At 36.3% G+C, this 17,907-nt stretch overlaps 1 protein-coding gene across 2 annotated transcripts in view; it reads right to left on the bottom strand.

Annotated features, from left to right (window-relative positions):
• Positions 1-522: 522 nt before the first annotated feature.
• LOC127959729 (tumor protein p63-regulated gene 1-like protein) overlaps positions 523-17,907 on the bottom strand; it is a 29,622-nt gene continuing 12,237 nt past the window's right edge. The window contains exons 5-6 of one of the 2 annotated variants that reach the window (XR_008154288.1): positions 7,142-8,045; positions 523-5,388 (exon numbers count right to left, since the gene is read on the bottom strand). Coding sequence is in view for 1 of the 2 variants with exons in the window: in XM_052559074.1 (XP_052415034.1) it covers positions 1,317-1,511; positions 7,892-8,045 (349 nt within the window). In the remaining variant the exon portion in view is untranslated. The remainder of the gene's footprint in view (positions 5,389-7,141; positions 8,046-17,907) is intronic. The other variant, XM_052559074.1, reaches the window with a different exon arrangement.

Here is a 17,907-nt window from a genome sequence, read left to right on the forward strand (position 1 = left end):
ATACTTTGCATGTATTATAATATATATTAATGTACAAATTGTTCCATTCATTTAAAAGCAGATTTGCATGTTCTCTTGCACAACTCAGTGTTCACTTTGCAAGACTGTAATTTTGGTTGAATAACTGCTCATTGTACAACATTTCATCACACAACAAATTTAAATTTTTGCACGTGTTTATTATTTAATAAATCATAAATAATATGAATTATACATAAATTGCAATTTATATATAAAATAGTGATTGAATCAAATTAAGTGTTTTTATAAAGTTATTTATATACTAAACATCTTTCTTTACTATAATTGTTTTTTACCGCAAGTGTGAATTCTCTATGAAATTTGATAATACAAAATCAAGGTTAGATGCTGCCCAATTTGTTTTGTCAATTTAATAACAAATGAAAACAAATTCAAAACCATTCAAACCATGTTTATACACGTTTACTGCATGGGGCCATATTTTTGTGCAATTTTTTAAGGGGATTATTTAAATCACCTTGAATGTATAAATTACTCAAATACAGTACATTTGTTTTATTTTTGAATATGTAAATGTATAAAACATATATAACAATATTTTCAACAAGACATGGTTACACTGGCCACTTGCCCTACCTTAGAAACGCCCTATAAATCAATATCGTGCAGACTATTCAGATAAATGAAGCACTTTTGTATTATTATTGTTCCTAAATATAGTTCATGAAAATATATTGTATTCAGCACTAATGAACCAAGTTTCTGTACTACTTTTTATTTTCAAAAAGACTTGACAATATGTTTGACATTCTGCTATAGAAACAAATCAAGACTGAGTGAATGTAGTAATTACAAGATGAGGGAAAATCCAGAACTGTGTTCTACTGTAATAATAAACCCTAAACCATCAAACAAATATGATTTGTGTACCTTCATGCATCAATTGCCTTGTAAGAAGGCTTGTGATAAGGTAGAATATCAGCAAAAATACAGAAAGAAAGGAAAGGCACTTTGCCAGTGACATTGTGCAGAATCAGTTTCTGCAGAGAAATAACTAAAACAGAAAACTAAAAACAAGATATTTCTACACAGGAAGTCGTAGGAGGAGGGACAAAATTATTTTTTATGTTATGACACAACCCAAAGGAAATGACTGATAGACATTGTTAAGATCTTGGGGCAATATAACTAGATGAAACTAAAAGGTTTCATTCACCTTGATTTAAAGTAGCCATATTAATATTCATTATCTTATACAAGTATAAATTACACATGCTCAGCTGGTATAAGAGAATAACTTTGTGTAAACCATCACTGGAAGACTCAAAGTGCCCTCAGAAACCAATATTGCCTCGTGCTAAGCAATAGCCCAACTTGTTTTGATTGCCTATGACAGACATCAGACCCACATATGCTTCAATTAGAATGGGTTGATTCAGCACAAGAACTCCGTTGGCTTTCCCAGGTACAGGATTCTTGCTGTGGGCTTTCTGTGCTGCTGAAGTCAGCTGCTCCATGAAGTTTTGAATCTAAAAGAGGAAGGGAAATATGGAAATGTCTTTTTTTTTCAGTACTAAAACACAGCAAAAACATATTGTGACAACATATTTGACTCAACTCAAGTTTATCAGGTTGGCGGTTTCTGCTTGTCAAAACATTCATGTTTATGTTTTCTCTTTTTATCTACCATTCGTCTTTTTTTTTTTACCTGCTGTGCACCTCAGTAGGCGGGGTGGAATGTAAGGAATGGGAATGTGGCTGTGGGATTTGACACCTCTGAAGTCCAAATGACTGGTTATGTGATCTGTGTGGTCACCTGCATAAGACCATTGTCTGTTTTCTAAATTGTATTGCAATTAAATAATACAACCTTAAATCAGGGTTTATGCTTTTTTTCTAAAGCAGTGACCACTTCAGCTCCTTGCGAAAAATAAATGCTTAATCATATTGAATATTTGACCCAGGACCACAGATACAGTCATAAGGAGCAAGGTATATTTGTAGCAATAGCCAACAGCACATTTTATGGGTCAAAATGATTGATTTTTCTGTTATTCCAAAAATCATTGGGATATTAAGTACATCCATAAGAGGGAACAGGAGATTGGCACACGTACATGACTGGCAGACCCGACAGAGACAGACTGCACAGAATAGGACTTATAAACACAGGATGATTACCAAACACAGGTGCACAGAATGACTAATTAAATAAATGAGGACAGGAACATGACCAAATAGGGGGAAAAAGGAACAGAAACGGGCAAAACATGGCACAGAACATCTCCCCCCTCCCGGAAGGTGTGTCCTCACACCATAGAAACAACAGAAGGAGGGATAAAGGGAACTTGAGAGGAGGGTCAGGAGGAGGATGGATATCCAGGAGGGGGCGGCAGACAGAGTCCAGGGAGGAGACGATAGGAGGAGGAGCCAGGGAGGATACAGAAGGGGCTAGCAGCAGGAGGAGCCCAGCAGGACCCAGGCCACAGCCATAATGTCGACCCGAGGTGGAGCTGACGGGGAGAGGAGCCATGAAGGAGGAATATTCACTGACTCCAGGGGGCTGGCCAACAACGGCAGAGCAGGGGGCGGAGGAGCCCGAGGTGGAGATGGAGAGCCAACAAGCCAGGCAGATGCCGAGGATCCAGGGTGGAGCTGAGGGCTCTGGCGACCAAGGCAGTGGCAGAGATCCAGAAATCAAGGGCAGAGCCAGAGCAACTGAGGACTGTTGAAGAGCCGAAGGGATGTAGGAGTCTGATGGAGCCGGAGGGACGAAGCACATCTGGAAGAGTGGAGTGCTGTGGCGCTGGATGGTTGATGCCAGACCAAGGTGGAGCAGGAGGTACGAGTGAGCCTGGGCTTCGGAGGCTGGAAGCAGAGGTGAGGGATTCTCCAGCAATGGCAATGCTAGAGGATTGCAGACCCGCGGAGCTCACACCGTAATGACGGTGGGCAGAGGGTGAGCAGAGGGGCGGCAAGACGACAGAGGTGGAGGAGGCAGAAGCAGGTGGGAGGGCAGGCATTTGTGAGCCTCTGGGCCTCTTCGGTCACTGTGGGCTTGGGCTGATGCTCCGCACAGTGGGGAGATGGTGGGCTGAGCACTGGGTCTGGAATGGATAGGACGAGATCATCCACAGGACAGGATGGCAATCCATTTCATGCCAGAGTCCAGTCCACGAAGGCAACTCGGATGACGCTTGTGGTGTTCAAGCTTGCATCATAGAATGAGCAAAGTGTGTTGTACGGGTGGTGGTAGCTAAAAGGGTGAACAGTCTTGTATGGTCCTTGAGAGAGCGCTGCCTCTGTTCCAGTAGGAGGAGGAGGAATTTGGGGTGAAGGAAGGAATCCATAAACACAACAGGAAACAAAAAGACTGAGAAAAAAAACTAGAAAACAAACAGAGGGGAAAAACACTGAGGTTACTCTTTTTGGTTGGTTCTTCTATCACGTTATGCTGCCCGAAGAAACATGGAGCCATGGATAATTGAAAGAGACTTTAATAAAATCCAACACAGAGGGTAAATCCAACACAGGGAACAGAAGGTTGACATACATCAGTGGTAGACCCCGACAGAGACGGACTGCACAGACAAGGACTTATAAACAAAGGATGATACCAAACATTGGTGACTAATTACCAATTAACTAAAGGACAGGAACATGACCAAATAAGGGAACACAGGAACAGAAATGGAAAGAACACAGCAAAGAACAGTCCAGAATCCTGATAATCCTAGTGCTGTTAAAACTAGAGTTGATGCTAGCAATAAATTTTTCCAGTTTAATAGTTAAATCTATTTAATGCAGTTAGAGCAGGCACAGGACTAGAGTTAGCCACCCCACTCACAAGCTGCATTGGTCTCTTTTTTCTTGATAAGAACTGCGTTTATTTAGATGCAGAAAATCTTTACGACAGCATCAAACAGGAGACATTTTAGACGAGCACTCCAACTTCACCTCAGTGCCATGTGCTAGTCAGATGAGTGTGGAAAAGGTACACATGTTGAGGGTACTATTGAACATCAGTAAACTGCGGTCAGATGAGACATTGTCAGGCCTTATGTCAGTAAAAATAAATGTCCTGTCATGTGAAACATGCAGCGGCATGCTCTGTAGCCTGTATCATTTTATATTAAAACACCAATGAAACTATGAGCATGCATGTCAGATCCACATCACGTTCAGCAGCGGCAGCTCTTAATGTAATAGCAGCCAAATAATGTAAAATCCCAGGTGCTCTGATGTGCGTTAATAAAAGAACAAATAAAAATGCTAAGGATTTTTCTATATTTCATTTAGAATGTAGAGTTTGATAACTTAATTCATTTTCTCTATATTTCCTACTTGCTGAAGGGCACAGGTAAATATGAAATTTATTATAATTGGTTTATGTGAACATTATTTTAAGTTCACTTAAATTAGAATTTTAAAATTTTTAAAGTATTTTATAAAATTGATACTCTCAATTATACTGTAATGTTAGTATAGTTAACATTACATGTAGTCAATGGTTAAAGAGTGGCTGAATTCACAAAACATCTTAAGGCTAAAAGTAGTTCATAAGTAGTGAAGAAGACTCCTAAGTCACTAAGACTAAGCCACAAACTATTCCTAAAATGGCTGTGGCCAGAAATCTGGCTCTGAATGTAAACATTTTAGAAACATTTGATGATAATAACCTTTTAAAATGGTATCACCTTTGGTTTTGGTTGTTATCCCAACTCCAAATTGTCCTTTGATTATGTACTTGTTTTAAATAACTATTTGGGAAAGAAGTAACAGCTTTTTCTGCATCCATTTTTTTTTTTTTTTTTTTGCATGTATTATCAGCCATGATTGTTCTACTCTGTTAATTAAAAGGCTGTTAATATGCACATACACTAATTGTTTTTGAGAAGCACACGTTAGAGACTGACAATTAGCTGAACATATACTTGTTTAATTAGTGACACTTCAAATCTTTATTTTGAAACCTTTATTTGAATACGCCGACGTATAGTATTCTACAATATTTCCATGAATAAATCTCTGACAGAGCCTATCAGCAAATCACTGTGTGCATAGTTACTAAGCATGATGACATCATCCATAGCAACGAGGTCAACCCTGCCCTTACTCTTAGCTTAAGACTTCTCTCTATTCCTTTGTCTATTCCTAGTTTGCACTAGTTTTAAGAGAAAAATCTTAGTTAAATTTATTTAATGCTATTTAGGAGAACTCTTAGTGGTAAGATAAAATGTTTTGTGAATATGGGCCCAGTAGTATTGGCATCAGTGATACTCACCTTCAGTCATAAAAAAGATGCTATTAAATAAATATAAAAAATATACTGTCTTTATGTTGTTACTACATTAATTTAAAGATTGAATATGAAATTATTTCAATATAAAAGTATATTTAAATCCCCTTTACGTGCAAACATCGCTGACGGCCCCAGTTTATTATTGTTTCACTTTCACAGCACATTAAACATCACTGTCTTACTTCATCTGGACAAACTGTGCATCAATGGAAAGTTTAAAGACTCTAGCTTCGATATTTGACCAATATTTTGATAAAACATTGTTGCAGTGACAGATATTTAGTGATTTATGCCAGGAGTGCAAAATAATAAATCCGTATTATGCCACATTTTGAATAGAAATTCACAACTCACTCATATTCAGTCACGTCAGCAGCGGTTTATTTGTGTTCACAAAGACTCACTGAACAGCGTCAATAAGGATTTTTAGACCAAAGATGCATATCTGCGGAGATATATGGATATATTTACTGATGTTTACTTCATATTTCTTCAGACAGAATCGTCATTTCTATTCATTTTCCACGGATTTACGCGATCAGATGATAAACAGCCTCTCCCAGCGATCTGTGTGTGCGTGCAGTAGTCACAGCTCGTGCGGTGTGTGACTCAGACTCTGATTGGGTCTTTCCAACGTCAATCTTAGAGTTTCATATCTGGAAACCCCCCCATCGTGTCACATGCTTCCTGCACACTTCCTGGTAGTTGTCTGGCCAAAACAACACTGAAACACCTCTGTACACACAAAATATCCGAATAATAAACCCGCGATTATGATAGTAAAGCTTGGTATGAGAATTTCTTGAGATCTGGGGCGTTTTTATAAAAAAAATCGAAAATGTACATCGGAAATGCTAACTTGTGCAGCGATGAAAAAGGCTACAAATAACATATTTTTACAACAGTAAACGACCAAATTCCACCCCTGATCGCTAAAGGAAGTTATTATAAACACTCGATCAGGGTTTAAAGTGAGTTTTGAGTAAAAGTGTATTAATAATTTCATAAATTGTCAGATGTAGCTTGATGCTAACGTTAGCACCAATGCTACTAATAGCAGGTGCTTTTCTTCTTCATAATGCATTTTTGTCTCAATAATTCACGTAAGGTCGTAAGAAAATGTTTTGTTGTATTTTTATAGTAAGACTTTTGATAAATAAGGGCTAAATGCAAAGAGAGACTGAAGTGAGATCGCTGCTTTGTTGCTTTGTAAAGCCTGAAAAACCACAATCAAGGCTAATAAAGGTGGAATAAAAACAAAAGAATAATGATAAAAGAATAATGCAGATAATGTGTCATACTTGGCGGAGGTGTGAAAGACTCGTTTGGTGAGAACAATACAATCATGATTCGGGCAGTTTTCAACAGTGAAACATACACAAAGAGCACAGGAATGTTTACATGTGAGATCTTAAAGAGATGACAAGGGCCATAAATCAATCTGATTAGCCTTCTCTAAAAACACACATGACATGGCCTTAGAAAATATTTCATAAAATTCTCAGTTTTACAGATTCGATTATGAAATTTTTTATGAAGTCTTGGAAGACTTGTGGCCTTAGCTACACTGTGTTTTCAAACTCATTTCCTACATCAACATTTTTTAAAATACATTTAAAACATATGTTTTTAATATTTTTATTTTTGTTTTTATGTTTGAGCTTATATATCTCTATTATCATAACAGTCTGAGTGATTCTGATTCCTGAACAGTAAACTTTAAAGTGTCAGCTTTGTGAACAAAGGTTGATTATGTATCTAGTCAGAAAGAATCATGAGCAGAAACCTTTTTATTTTGGGTATGTAATTTCGGTCTCCATGCCAAAAAAGGGGGGTTACTAGTAAGGGGTTAAAAACGTTAAATGTTAGGTGGGATTAATCATGATTCAGTTGCTTTTATAGGCATACAAAGATGAGACAACAAAATCACACAAAAATACCTGCACGCATAAAATAAAAATGTACTTGGTAAGCAGATGGTGAAAAAACATGTTTTTGGTAATAGGCTTATTTTTTTGCGATGGTTGTTTTCGATAAATTAAACTATAAATATTGCCATATTGACATCTAAATTAACAACTTTCAGTGCTTGGCTTCTTACATAAACCTGATGTATGTAAACTATAAACTTGAATTTGAACTTGTTTAACCTTCCACTAGCAGTGCATCACTAAGCCACTTTTAAAACTAGTAAGCCTTTCAATCAGTAATTTAATTCAGTAGTTTTTGTGTCATGATTTTTGGTAAGACTTATTCAGGAAATTGTGGCTTTAAAAGGAACCCAGTTGAAGAAAGGCTGCCTCAAGTAACCTTGCCTCAGCCTCATGTAGTCATTTGAAATCTTTATCATGTAGTGAAATAAATATGCATGTTAACTGAACATGTCATTTCGTCCAAAGACTAAAGGTAAACTGTGGATTCTTACTCCACCTCTATAAGTCCTCTGGCAGCACCTCTGTAATACTTGTGAGTAACATATGTAAGTGAGCTCATATGATGGGTGGGTTTTGTCCTTATGAAGTCTGATAATTTGACAAAAAATAATACATCTTTTAGAAATACCTGACTGTTATAAAAGCGTTCTCTGTGTTGCATTGTAATACTCACATCACACAGGCGGCCCAGCTCCTCATTGGCACTGCTGACAGGGTGATAGGTGAATGTAGTGAAAGGATACTCAACAGAAAAAGGATTCCAACGGGAAGTGAAAGATGGTTCCCTGAGTTTGTCCCAATACACCCGCACACCCTCACCTTCTCTCCTGAAAAACACACACACACACATAACATAATGTAGGAAATGAAATCATTTCTAGAGAAATGTACATTAATCTCTAAAGGGGACTTGATTAAGGAACTCAACATCTCATTTTATTTCTAGAAAAAAGACTGAATGCAAGTAGCATTAGTCTGGTAAAGCATGCACAAAAATCATTCAGCAGTATAAAAAACAAGTAGTGACACACATCTTTTGTTTCAACATATGCAAACTCTTACTAACAAGTGCATTATCTGCTCAGTGATTCACAATTTCATGCTTTCAATTTACCCCACAAACCCCCCAGCTTCGCTCCCTGCCAAAACTGCCACCATTTTTCTTCAGGTCGCCTCCTTTATGCACAAGCCAATGTAATGTTTACTAAGCTTAGAGGCAATTCCCGCCGCTCATCAGATTTTCTTTTCATTCCCCCTGCCTTTTTCTTTTGCCATTTAAGTAAATAGATTTTAATGAAAAGCCTAGAGGGGTTGTCTTTATTTTCCAGGCTGACGAAACCTCAGAAGACAAGAGAGCGTCTGGCAGCAAACACAGGACTTTAAAACCTCCAAACACTCACTCTTTGAAATGTGTTGGCACCATTCCATATTTTACAAGCATCTTTCACAATTGACTATGCACCGTTTCTCCATTAGTCATGGTATGAAAGGCTGTGATTTTTACAATCGCCCATACAGTTGTATCAAGAGACTTATCACCATTCTTCATACAAATGTAAAGTATTGCATCATGTTTTGGTGCAACAAAATAAATCGAAAAGCAATGAAGCTTCTTCAAAGTAAATTTAAGTTTTAATTGTGCTTATGGACCACTTGGCTCCTCATAAATGTATATTAAACACTGAATGTTTTCTGATTGGCTGTTATTGTAACTGCACATTGCGTTTTTGCATTTTCACCAGAAACCGGTTGCATCGTGCTTGTTCACAATGTACAGAATGAGGAAGTATAGAAAACATTTGACATTTTTATTTGTTCTCAGAATGAGTATTAACTACATAGAACTGAGGTATCTGAGAAATGTAGAGAGAACTTTTAATGGAATGGTGTAAATTCATTTTTGGGAACTTCATCTTTGATACGTTTTTTAAGATACGTACTTTTGAAGGTTGTTGTTTTTTTTGTTTGTTTTTTTGCAGCAATGCCACCTAAGAACCATTTTTGGTTCCCAAAACAACGTTAATATAGTTTAGTCAATGTCAGTAAAGAACCTTTATTTTTAAGAGTGTAGAGTTTTTTAAATGGAAGTAAAAGAAATTATATTTTGTTATCAACATTTGATAAACGTGTGGCATGAGAAGAACACTTCTCGTGTGTCTCGCTGAGACTGATGTGCCCTTCAGCACAACACCATGGCAGTTAATCATACGTAACCAGTGACCTAGTGGTCCTCCTTCATTCTCATACAGACAGACTGGGCTCCAGGTAAAGTCAAGCATCTACTGTAATCACTACAAAGCATTCAGTGTTTAGCCGCAGGAGGATAACTGTCCTTTTTTTGTTTTTCTGAGCTGATTTCTGAGATGGATACATTCAGCCTGAGGGTTACTCTCTACTTTTTCACAACACAAAAGTTATGACACAGTGCTTGCATAGACTGAAAAAAAAGCTTCCCTAAAATGGTAATATCTACATTAACTGTTTAATTAAAGTACCAAATATTATTTAATATTTCTCAATCAACCTAAATAAAGGAATTTATACAAACAAAACACATTTTTTATGGGTTAAAAACAGTGTTGGTTTTAAAAGTTACTTTTAAAAGTAATGCATTACAATATTGTGTACTCCCTGAAAAAGTAATTAATTACGTTACTTAGTTACTTTTTATGGAAAGTAATATATTACGTTAATTTTGAGTTACTTTTTCAATCTTAGCAGGGCTTGCTTATTTGTTTTTAATATAAAAAGTTATTCTTTACAAATGTAAAAGCCCTTTCACAACAAAGTGAAATTAATACATCTCAGGCAGAAGGAAGTGTAAACACAAATGTGTCATTTCTGCTTAGAATGTCAGTAGAAAATACATTTGTTAATAAAATGGGATTAAATACATAAATTATATGAACATATTTAATTATTGCATGTTTGTATAATATTCCAGGTTTGCATTTGACTGTTTTTCAGCATTTTGAGGAATATTTAATCTATTTTTGAGCAGGTGAGATGAGTAAATAGATGTTCATATTTAGTCTAGAACTACAGTAACATCATGTTCACACAGTCTGCACAATGTCTCTGCACTTTCTCCCGATTTCTCTCAACATGGCAACATGAGAGCTTTCAGCCAAGACACTGGAAACAGTAACTGACGTTACTTATTTGAAAAAGTAACTCAGATATTTCCTTTTAAATTAAAAAGCAATGAGTAAAAAGTAAATTTAGTGTTACTTGTAATATATTAACTATATACTAAATTGCTCTTTAAGGTAACAGTTGCAAGTTACTACTTTTTAACTATAGTCATAATCATACAATTTCAAGCATATGTTGCACATACATTAAGGAAGGACAAATTAGAATGACTAGTATGCATTTAACTTAACTAGTTAATTGTACATCAATTTGTTAATATTTGTATTCTAATTTGGTGTTCCATTGTTCCATGGATGACACCATACAGGTTTGGAATGACATGAGTGCAAGCAAATAATGACCCATTTTTATTTTTATTTTTCCTACTCCTATAACATTACAATTTCCCTTCAAACTTGAACTTCATGTTTAGTCATGAAACCAAACCAGTCTATCTGTTCATCACATAAACCAATTATAAGGAATTAGAATAGAGTACAGTAAAGTATGGACTACAACATGACAATAAGAACTATCCACAATATCCTGCTGCAGTAATCAAAATGTAAAAGCTTACAGGTGTGGAATGTAATAAAGTGTATAAATAATTACTAAAATATTGAGTAAATAAATAGTAAAAAAAAAAAAAAAAAAAAAACTAACACTGCTTTTATATATATTGAGTATATATGTATATAAGTTATTTTGTGTCTGTGTGTGTGTCTGGACGAGGGGGGGTTGTAAATGATTTCTTTGAGAATGTTTAATTTCAGGGTTTTTTTTTTTTCTTATTCAATATGCACAGATGTGTCAGTGCTTGGAATTTTTTTACATGTGTAAATGAAGAACACATAACCCCATCTTCAACACAAGACAATATATTTGACCCTGTGCACAGTTGCTAAAAAATGAGCATGTTGCATTTCCAGGTGTGTCGTAATTTGGCAAAACCAACAGACACTAGAACACACCTTAAGCAGGACCAGTTCCTGCCAAACACACATACCTTAAAGCTACAGAGAAATAGGGCTCTTTAGATAGAAAAAAAAGAAAAACATAACTACAGGGCAAGGTTGTGTCTCTAGCTCTCCTGGTGCTGCCTATGTTTACACTAACACTCTCAGACCTTGACAATGGCTGCTGAGGTCTCGCTGGCTACACCCTGCTGAATAAACTGTTGTGTTGAGAGAAAAAGAGAGGAAAGGTGATTATGGGGTGGCACAAATCCTGACTCAGAGAAAAGGCTGAAATTTTGACTTTTCATTGAGTATATAAGGTTTTTGTATGTATGCTTAAAAGCGTAAAATGTGCTTTGTGTGTACTTGAGCAAGTACACATGCATACATTGTTTGTGAGAAAGCAACAGTGTGTTTTACTCTGCGTGTGTGCATGTGTGTGTCTGAGAGTTGATTCCAGGTGATTCCAGAGGTAAGCTATCAGTACGTGAGGGCCAGTTGAGACAGGCAGAGGGCTGGGCCACAGCAGCCAGCGGGCTGGGACATTCACTGTTTATGGTACAGGCTTGAGCTTTCACTGATCATTGCCACGAGTCTCTCTATCTCTCTTACACACACACACATATACAGACTATTTCATTCCATCACTCTACACGATTGAGAAAGATTGAGAAGGGTAGGGAAAGGGAGGGATGAAAAGAAACCGTGAAAAAGAGAAGGTGAAAAATGAATGCTAAGATCTGTCATGCATGACACACAAGCTTTTCTGAGACGCGTTACACACAGGGGTGCATTCCTAGAAATAAAGTCACACTAAATTGAATGTTTCCTGCTGGCCATAAAACTGTATGTACAGTTATTATATACAGTATTTTAAGGAACATTTTTTATATGCATAAGAGTCTATTTTTTTTTGCACACACACACACACACACACACACCTACACACACACACACACACACACACACACACACACACACACACACGAGTACATACCTTATTTATAATATTTAATGATATAAAAAAAATTATAAATTAATTGTAAAATATCATTTTATTTTTAAAAGTCACTTTAATCATGAAATTGTTATTGCTTCATAGTGCAGACAATATTCCTATTCAAAGAAAGTAATAATAACGGTTATAAAACAACAGTTTGTTGTTTATACAACATGATACAACATATTCTAAGGTTTTTTATAATGCATTATGCAATCATTATAACACCTTAAGAATATCCTTATAATGTATTATAAATACGGGTGTTACCCATATATATATATATATATATATATATATTTTTTTTTTTTTTTTTTTATCAAATTTACAATTTCAATACTTCTCTGTGTTGAACTGATCATTACTTTTTTGTATGTTAAACACAATCTTCTTAAATTTTTTTATGAAAAATAACAAATGAAAAAATATGTAATCATAATCTTTGACAAAAATACTTTTATAAACTAGGTTAGTAGATAATTCAGCAGAAAAAGATACTCTAGATTCTGGAAAAATCACAGGTGCACAATAATTGTATAACATCTAGTAAAATATTTTATTTACAAATAAAAGTGAATAAAATCTGGTAAAATAAACACATTGCTCTTTGTTTTGTGGTAAATTACATGAATGTAAAAACAAGTATATACATTTATATAGAAATATAAAAGACATTTATTTTAAAACGTATAGTCTTTGATTGTTCAGAAAAGTATTATAATACTAAAGGATCCCGTTCGCAGAATGATGAGCTTAAAACAACACAGAATCACAGTTTGCAAGGCTGCGCAGCCCTCCGAGTCCACATAGAACAGATAGAACAACACACAATCTGCTCGTGTTCATCTTCAGTTCTCTCTTCACAGCAGTTCAGTCAGAGTACTGTTTGAGTAAATTAATTACTCTGGGATATTGGTTAATTTCGACTCAGAGAGAGTGTCAGCCACGTTAAAAAAGCGAATAACTTAAGTAATTTGTGGATTAATGCTTATTGGAGACGCAAAATGTTTCAAACGATTCAGTCTGATTTGGTGAACTGGTTCAAGAAGAACCGGTTAAATCGAACGATTCGTTCGTGATCCGGACATCACTAGTACAAAGGGAAGGGATATTGATACGTAGTGTATTAAATTTGTTCTTTAGCTTATTGAGCCTTTTCTTTGAACAGTTTTAGACCTCGGTTACTTTGTGCTCTTGAAGAGAGTTTCATCGTTCTGACTTTAGTATCCGAATGTGACACTCAGTTTGATTGTTGAATGGAGGATGGCAGACAGCCACAGCAGAAAGAAAAGTTTATGTGAACGCGAATTCAATGACTTCAATATTGATCTGTACCTTACATTGAACAATGGAACAGCTTCAGAACACTTGAAATATGTGTACGAAAACATGTTGGTGCTTTATAATATTTTTGTGCCTTTTGTGGAGCTCAACAATAACGCAGAATAGTATACGCACAATATCGGATTTGGATCGGTCTCGTCTGACCGATACCCGATCCGCAGAAAATGCCAGTATCGGAGCCGATACCAATCCCGAGTATTGGATTGATACATCGCTATTATTATGTATATACAACAGTTCAATGACACGAGTGTGTAAATAAATTAGGAACAAATTAGTGTCTTTAAACGTGTAGTATGGAATTTTTGGCCACCAGGGGTCACTCAATCAAAATAATAACATAAGACGTACTTTGATGACGTCGGGAAAGAGCATAAGGCTCATGGGAGTTGTTGTTCATTGGAACACGCGCTCTGTCGCTCCCTGTCATTCCTCACTCATTCTAACTTAGTATTTTGACAGTCACGTCTTTTCGAACGGAGAGACTGTTTCAACGGCAACAACATAAATAAAACGTTACTGCGCATGAGCGCTTTTGTGGACCTAACTTAACTTCTGGTAGACTTCCAAATAGAATCAATAACAACAGCCAAGTCCCTCTAGAGTAGATATTTTTTGATAACAAACAAAATGTTTCCTGCGTGGATCAGGCGGACTTAATGAAAATGCAATTTATTATTTGCCAACAGTAGATGTTTAGACAAAGCGCGAGAAATAGAGGTTTCCCCAGTAACAGCTGTAAACGAAGCAGAGCTGGTACGCTCATACGCTGCTTTATCAGGCATATAACATGCAAGTCTTTCTTCAGAAATACAGCGATATAAAAACACCTGTGCCTCGTTTTGATATTTAAACATATAAATGTAAGGAATTATTATTATCAAACGTGCAGTACTTAACGTTACTCAATGAAGCCTTTTTGAAAAAAAAAAAAAAGTTTTAAAATTGTGGTGAGTCTCCAAAAATAAATAAATGTATGGGAAACACATCCCACAGCACAACCACATAAGCCCAACTTCAGTCTACTCATCACCTTGCCTTTAACTGCGTTTGTAGAAGGCACTGCAGCCAGACCGATATACACAACACAGACCGGAAGTTAACTTAGGTCCAGGCGGCAGGCGCGTGCGCCCGATTAAACCATCTATATGAATTATGAGACCCCTATCAAATCAATATTCCATCTTGCTAGTAGTAATATATGTTAAAAAACACGGCCGCCTTACGTTAATAATTATAATTACGTTATAGTATGATATCGAACAAGTTAGAGAACTGAATTTGAAGCTACTTTATTCAGCTAGATATAGAACAAATGTAGATTTACATGAGAGCTAGTCCATCTGCGTTTTACACAAGACATCATCGTTTCACAAAATATACGGATAGATACAGTTAGCTGAATGGATGCATACCTGTTTATCAGAATGCAAGCGAGTTCAGCATCTCTCTGTAGTTTCAGCTTGTCACGAAGCTCTCTCTATCTTGGAAATGCAACTCCAATATTTACCCGTGTCTTGTTTCTTATCTTGTCGCAAAACCATCTCGGGTCATTTATTTCACCCGTACGTTTGCGCTTCACAGAACGTGCAGGCAAAGCATAATCATGATCCATAACTTAGTTATTGATTGAGGTTTAAATACGAATATAAATATAAAATATAAGATTCTCAATCAAGGCTACTACTTTTTCTTCTTCGTCTCGTCTTTGTTGTTCACCTTTGTATTTGGCGGTTCCGGAGGAAGTTAGATAGACTAGAGGGGTCAAAGTTTATATGACGTCATAGACGGGCGACAAAACGGAAATAAAGAAACGTGCCGTGTTTTCTAATTAAACTATAATTTTCTCCGGATTTGAAAGTTCGTGGAAACTGTAGGGATGATGTAAGTACACAACTAAAAAATATATATAACATACATATAGTGATTTCTGCTATTTTTAAAGCAGAAAAATTACATATTGCGCCTTTAAAAACCATCTTACTCTGTTACTAATTCCAAAACATCACTTTAGAACTAGCGACGGGAACAATGAAACAACAACTAAATAACTAAACACTAAGAAAAACAGGAACAACTAAAATCACCATAGCAAACACACACAGTTTACCAATACTAAATACTACTATTATGTATATAAAATATTATTTATCAATGAATAATATTTAGCAAACAACAACAGTCATCATAAACGCTGCTAGGCAAATTCAGTCAAAAGTACAAAGGCAGTGCTCTGATTTACAGCATAGAAGTTATATTATGTTATGTTATGAGATTTTGCCCTCTGCCAAAACTATTTGCTCTGGAACAAATAACAGATTAATGAGACTGAAAAATACCCATGAGATTTACCCAAAGTGAATTATATTTTCAATTCAAATTTTCAGTTGTGATTAATTTTACACCACTAATCATTGATTTATAAGGTATCTGCAAATAAATGTCTGAAAATGATTCCGTGACATCAGGGTCAGTATATCATTGGCTTACCAGGTACTTGTTTGGATTACTGGATACATTTTCTAAGGCCATATCCTCATTTAATACTAGAATCTATTGCATTTTAACTAGGTTGACCATACATCCTTGTTTCCTGGACATGTCCTGGCCAGATTTCTTAATTGCCTAAAGGTGTGTTTGGCTCGAAGCGGCTGTGCAGATTGATCGATGTGTGATAAAGTATCATGAGAGAGATCTGGCAGCATGCAGAGAGTCTGCTCTCTATAGCTCTTGTGCCACATTTATGTCCAACACTGACTGGGCTGCGTAACACCACTTGAAGCCAAGCTCTTACAACCTAGACAATTTAAGAAATTTAGAAATCCCACCCAGGACAAGAAGGGGATGCATGGTCACCATAATTTTAATGTCAGAAGTGTCAGAGTAAACTGATTTTGTGTAATAAAAAAAGGAATGTAATGTTATTTTCATTACGCTTGCATGACATGTTTGTTTAAAAATGTTTTGTAGTCTGTTATCAATAAACAGCTGCTTTCTGAGATAACTTAGACACTTACGCAACAGCTGTGATTAATTTTACACCCCGACTTTATTTCTGTGGTATCTGCAAATGGTGACTGGCTGACGTAAATATCTGAAAGTGATAAGTGACCTGAGGACAATTATATGAATGGCTTACCAGGTACTTGTTTGGTTAGAAATTTTCAAATGCCATTTCCTCATTTACTAGAATCTAGCGTTGTGAAATACAGAAACACCAAAATTACCTTTATGCAAAAACACGTCACATTCCTTAGACTAAATGCCATGTTAGTGCTACTGACTGAATGTGTTACATATTGATACTGCTTGCCATTAGCTTTAATTAAGAGTATCATCACTAGCAAATGTAGTAAATTTTTGTTGTTTTTTTAAATGAAATAAAAGGAAAGGGGAAGGGAAAGGACCTTTAGAGGGGGGGTGAAATGATATTTCATGCATACTGAGTTTTTTACACTGTTAAAGAGTTGGATTCCCATGCTAAACATGGACAAAGTTTCAAAAAATAAGTTGTACGTTTGACCGGTTTGTCACAAGTTTCGGAAAGTTTTTTTTCGAGTATGGCTCTGTGTGACGTTAGATGGAGCGGAATTTCCTTATATGGGTCCTAAGGGCACTTCTGCCGGAAGAGCGCGTGCTCCCGTATAGCAGAGCACTGAGAGCACAACAGACTTCACTGATCAGAGCGAGAGACCAAAATGTCACAAAAGAAGTGCGTTTTGGTTGCCAGGGCAAGAAAACCCTGCACAGATTACCAAAAAAAAAACAGCATTAAGGGACCAGTGGATGGAGTTTATTTTTACAGAGCATCAACGGAGTTGTGCAAGTGTTTGTGTTTGTTCCCCTGCATTTCGAAGATGCTTGTTTTACAAACAAGGCCCAGTTTGATGCCGGATTTGCGTATCGTTTATTTCTTAAGGATGATGCAATCCCAACGAAAAAGGGTCACGATCGTGTGTTGGAAACGCAGGCGGTGAGTAAAACTGCTTCAAATATCTCTGTGTTGTTAACTTAGCTATCGGCGTGTAAGCACATCAAGTAAACAACATGCGATGTTGTCATCAAACTGCACTTTCCACATGTACACCTTAAAAAAAAAACAAAAAAAAAACACATAAAGTGGAACTTAGTCATTTTCCAAAACCGCTAAGCAAATATATACAGGTTCAGTACATACCACATAGAGACGTCGTTGCTGCTGCTGCTCTTGTTAAATTTCAGCCTCTGGATCTGATTCTGGATCATAAATAAATG

This window comes from Carassius gibelio, chromosome B6 (assembly GCF_023724105.1).
Source record: "Carassius gibelio isolate Cgi1373 ecotype wild population from Czech Republic chromosome B6, carGib1.2-hapl.c, whole genome shotgun sequence".
NCBI lineage: Eukaryota > Metazoa > Chordata > Actinopteri > Cypriniformes > Cyprinidae > Carassius > Carassius gibelio.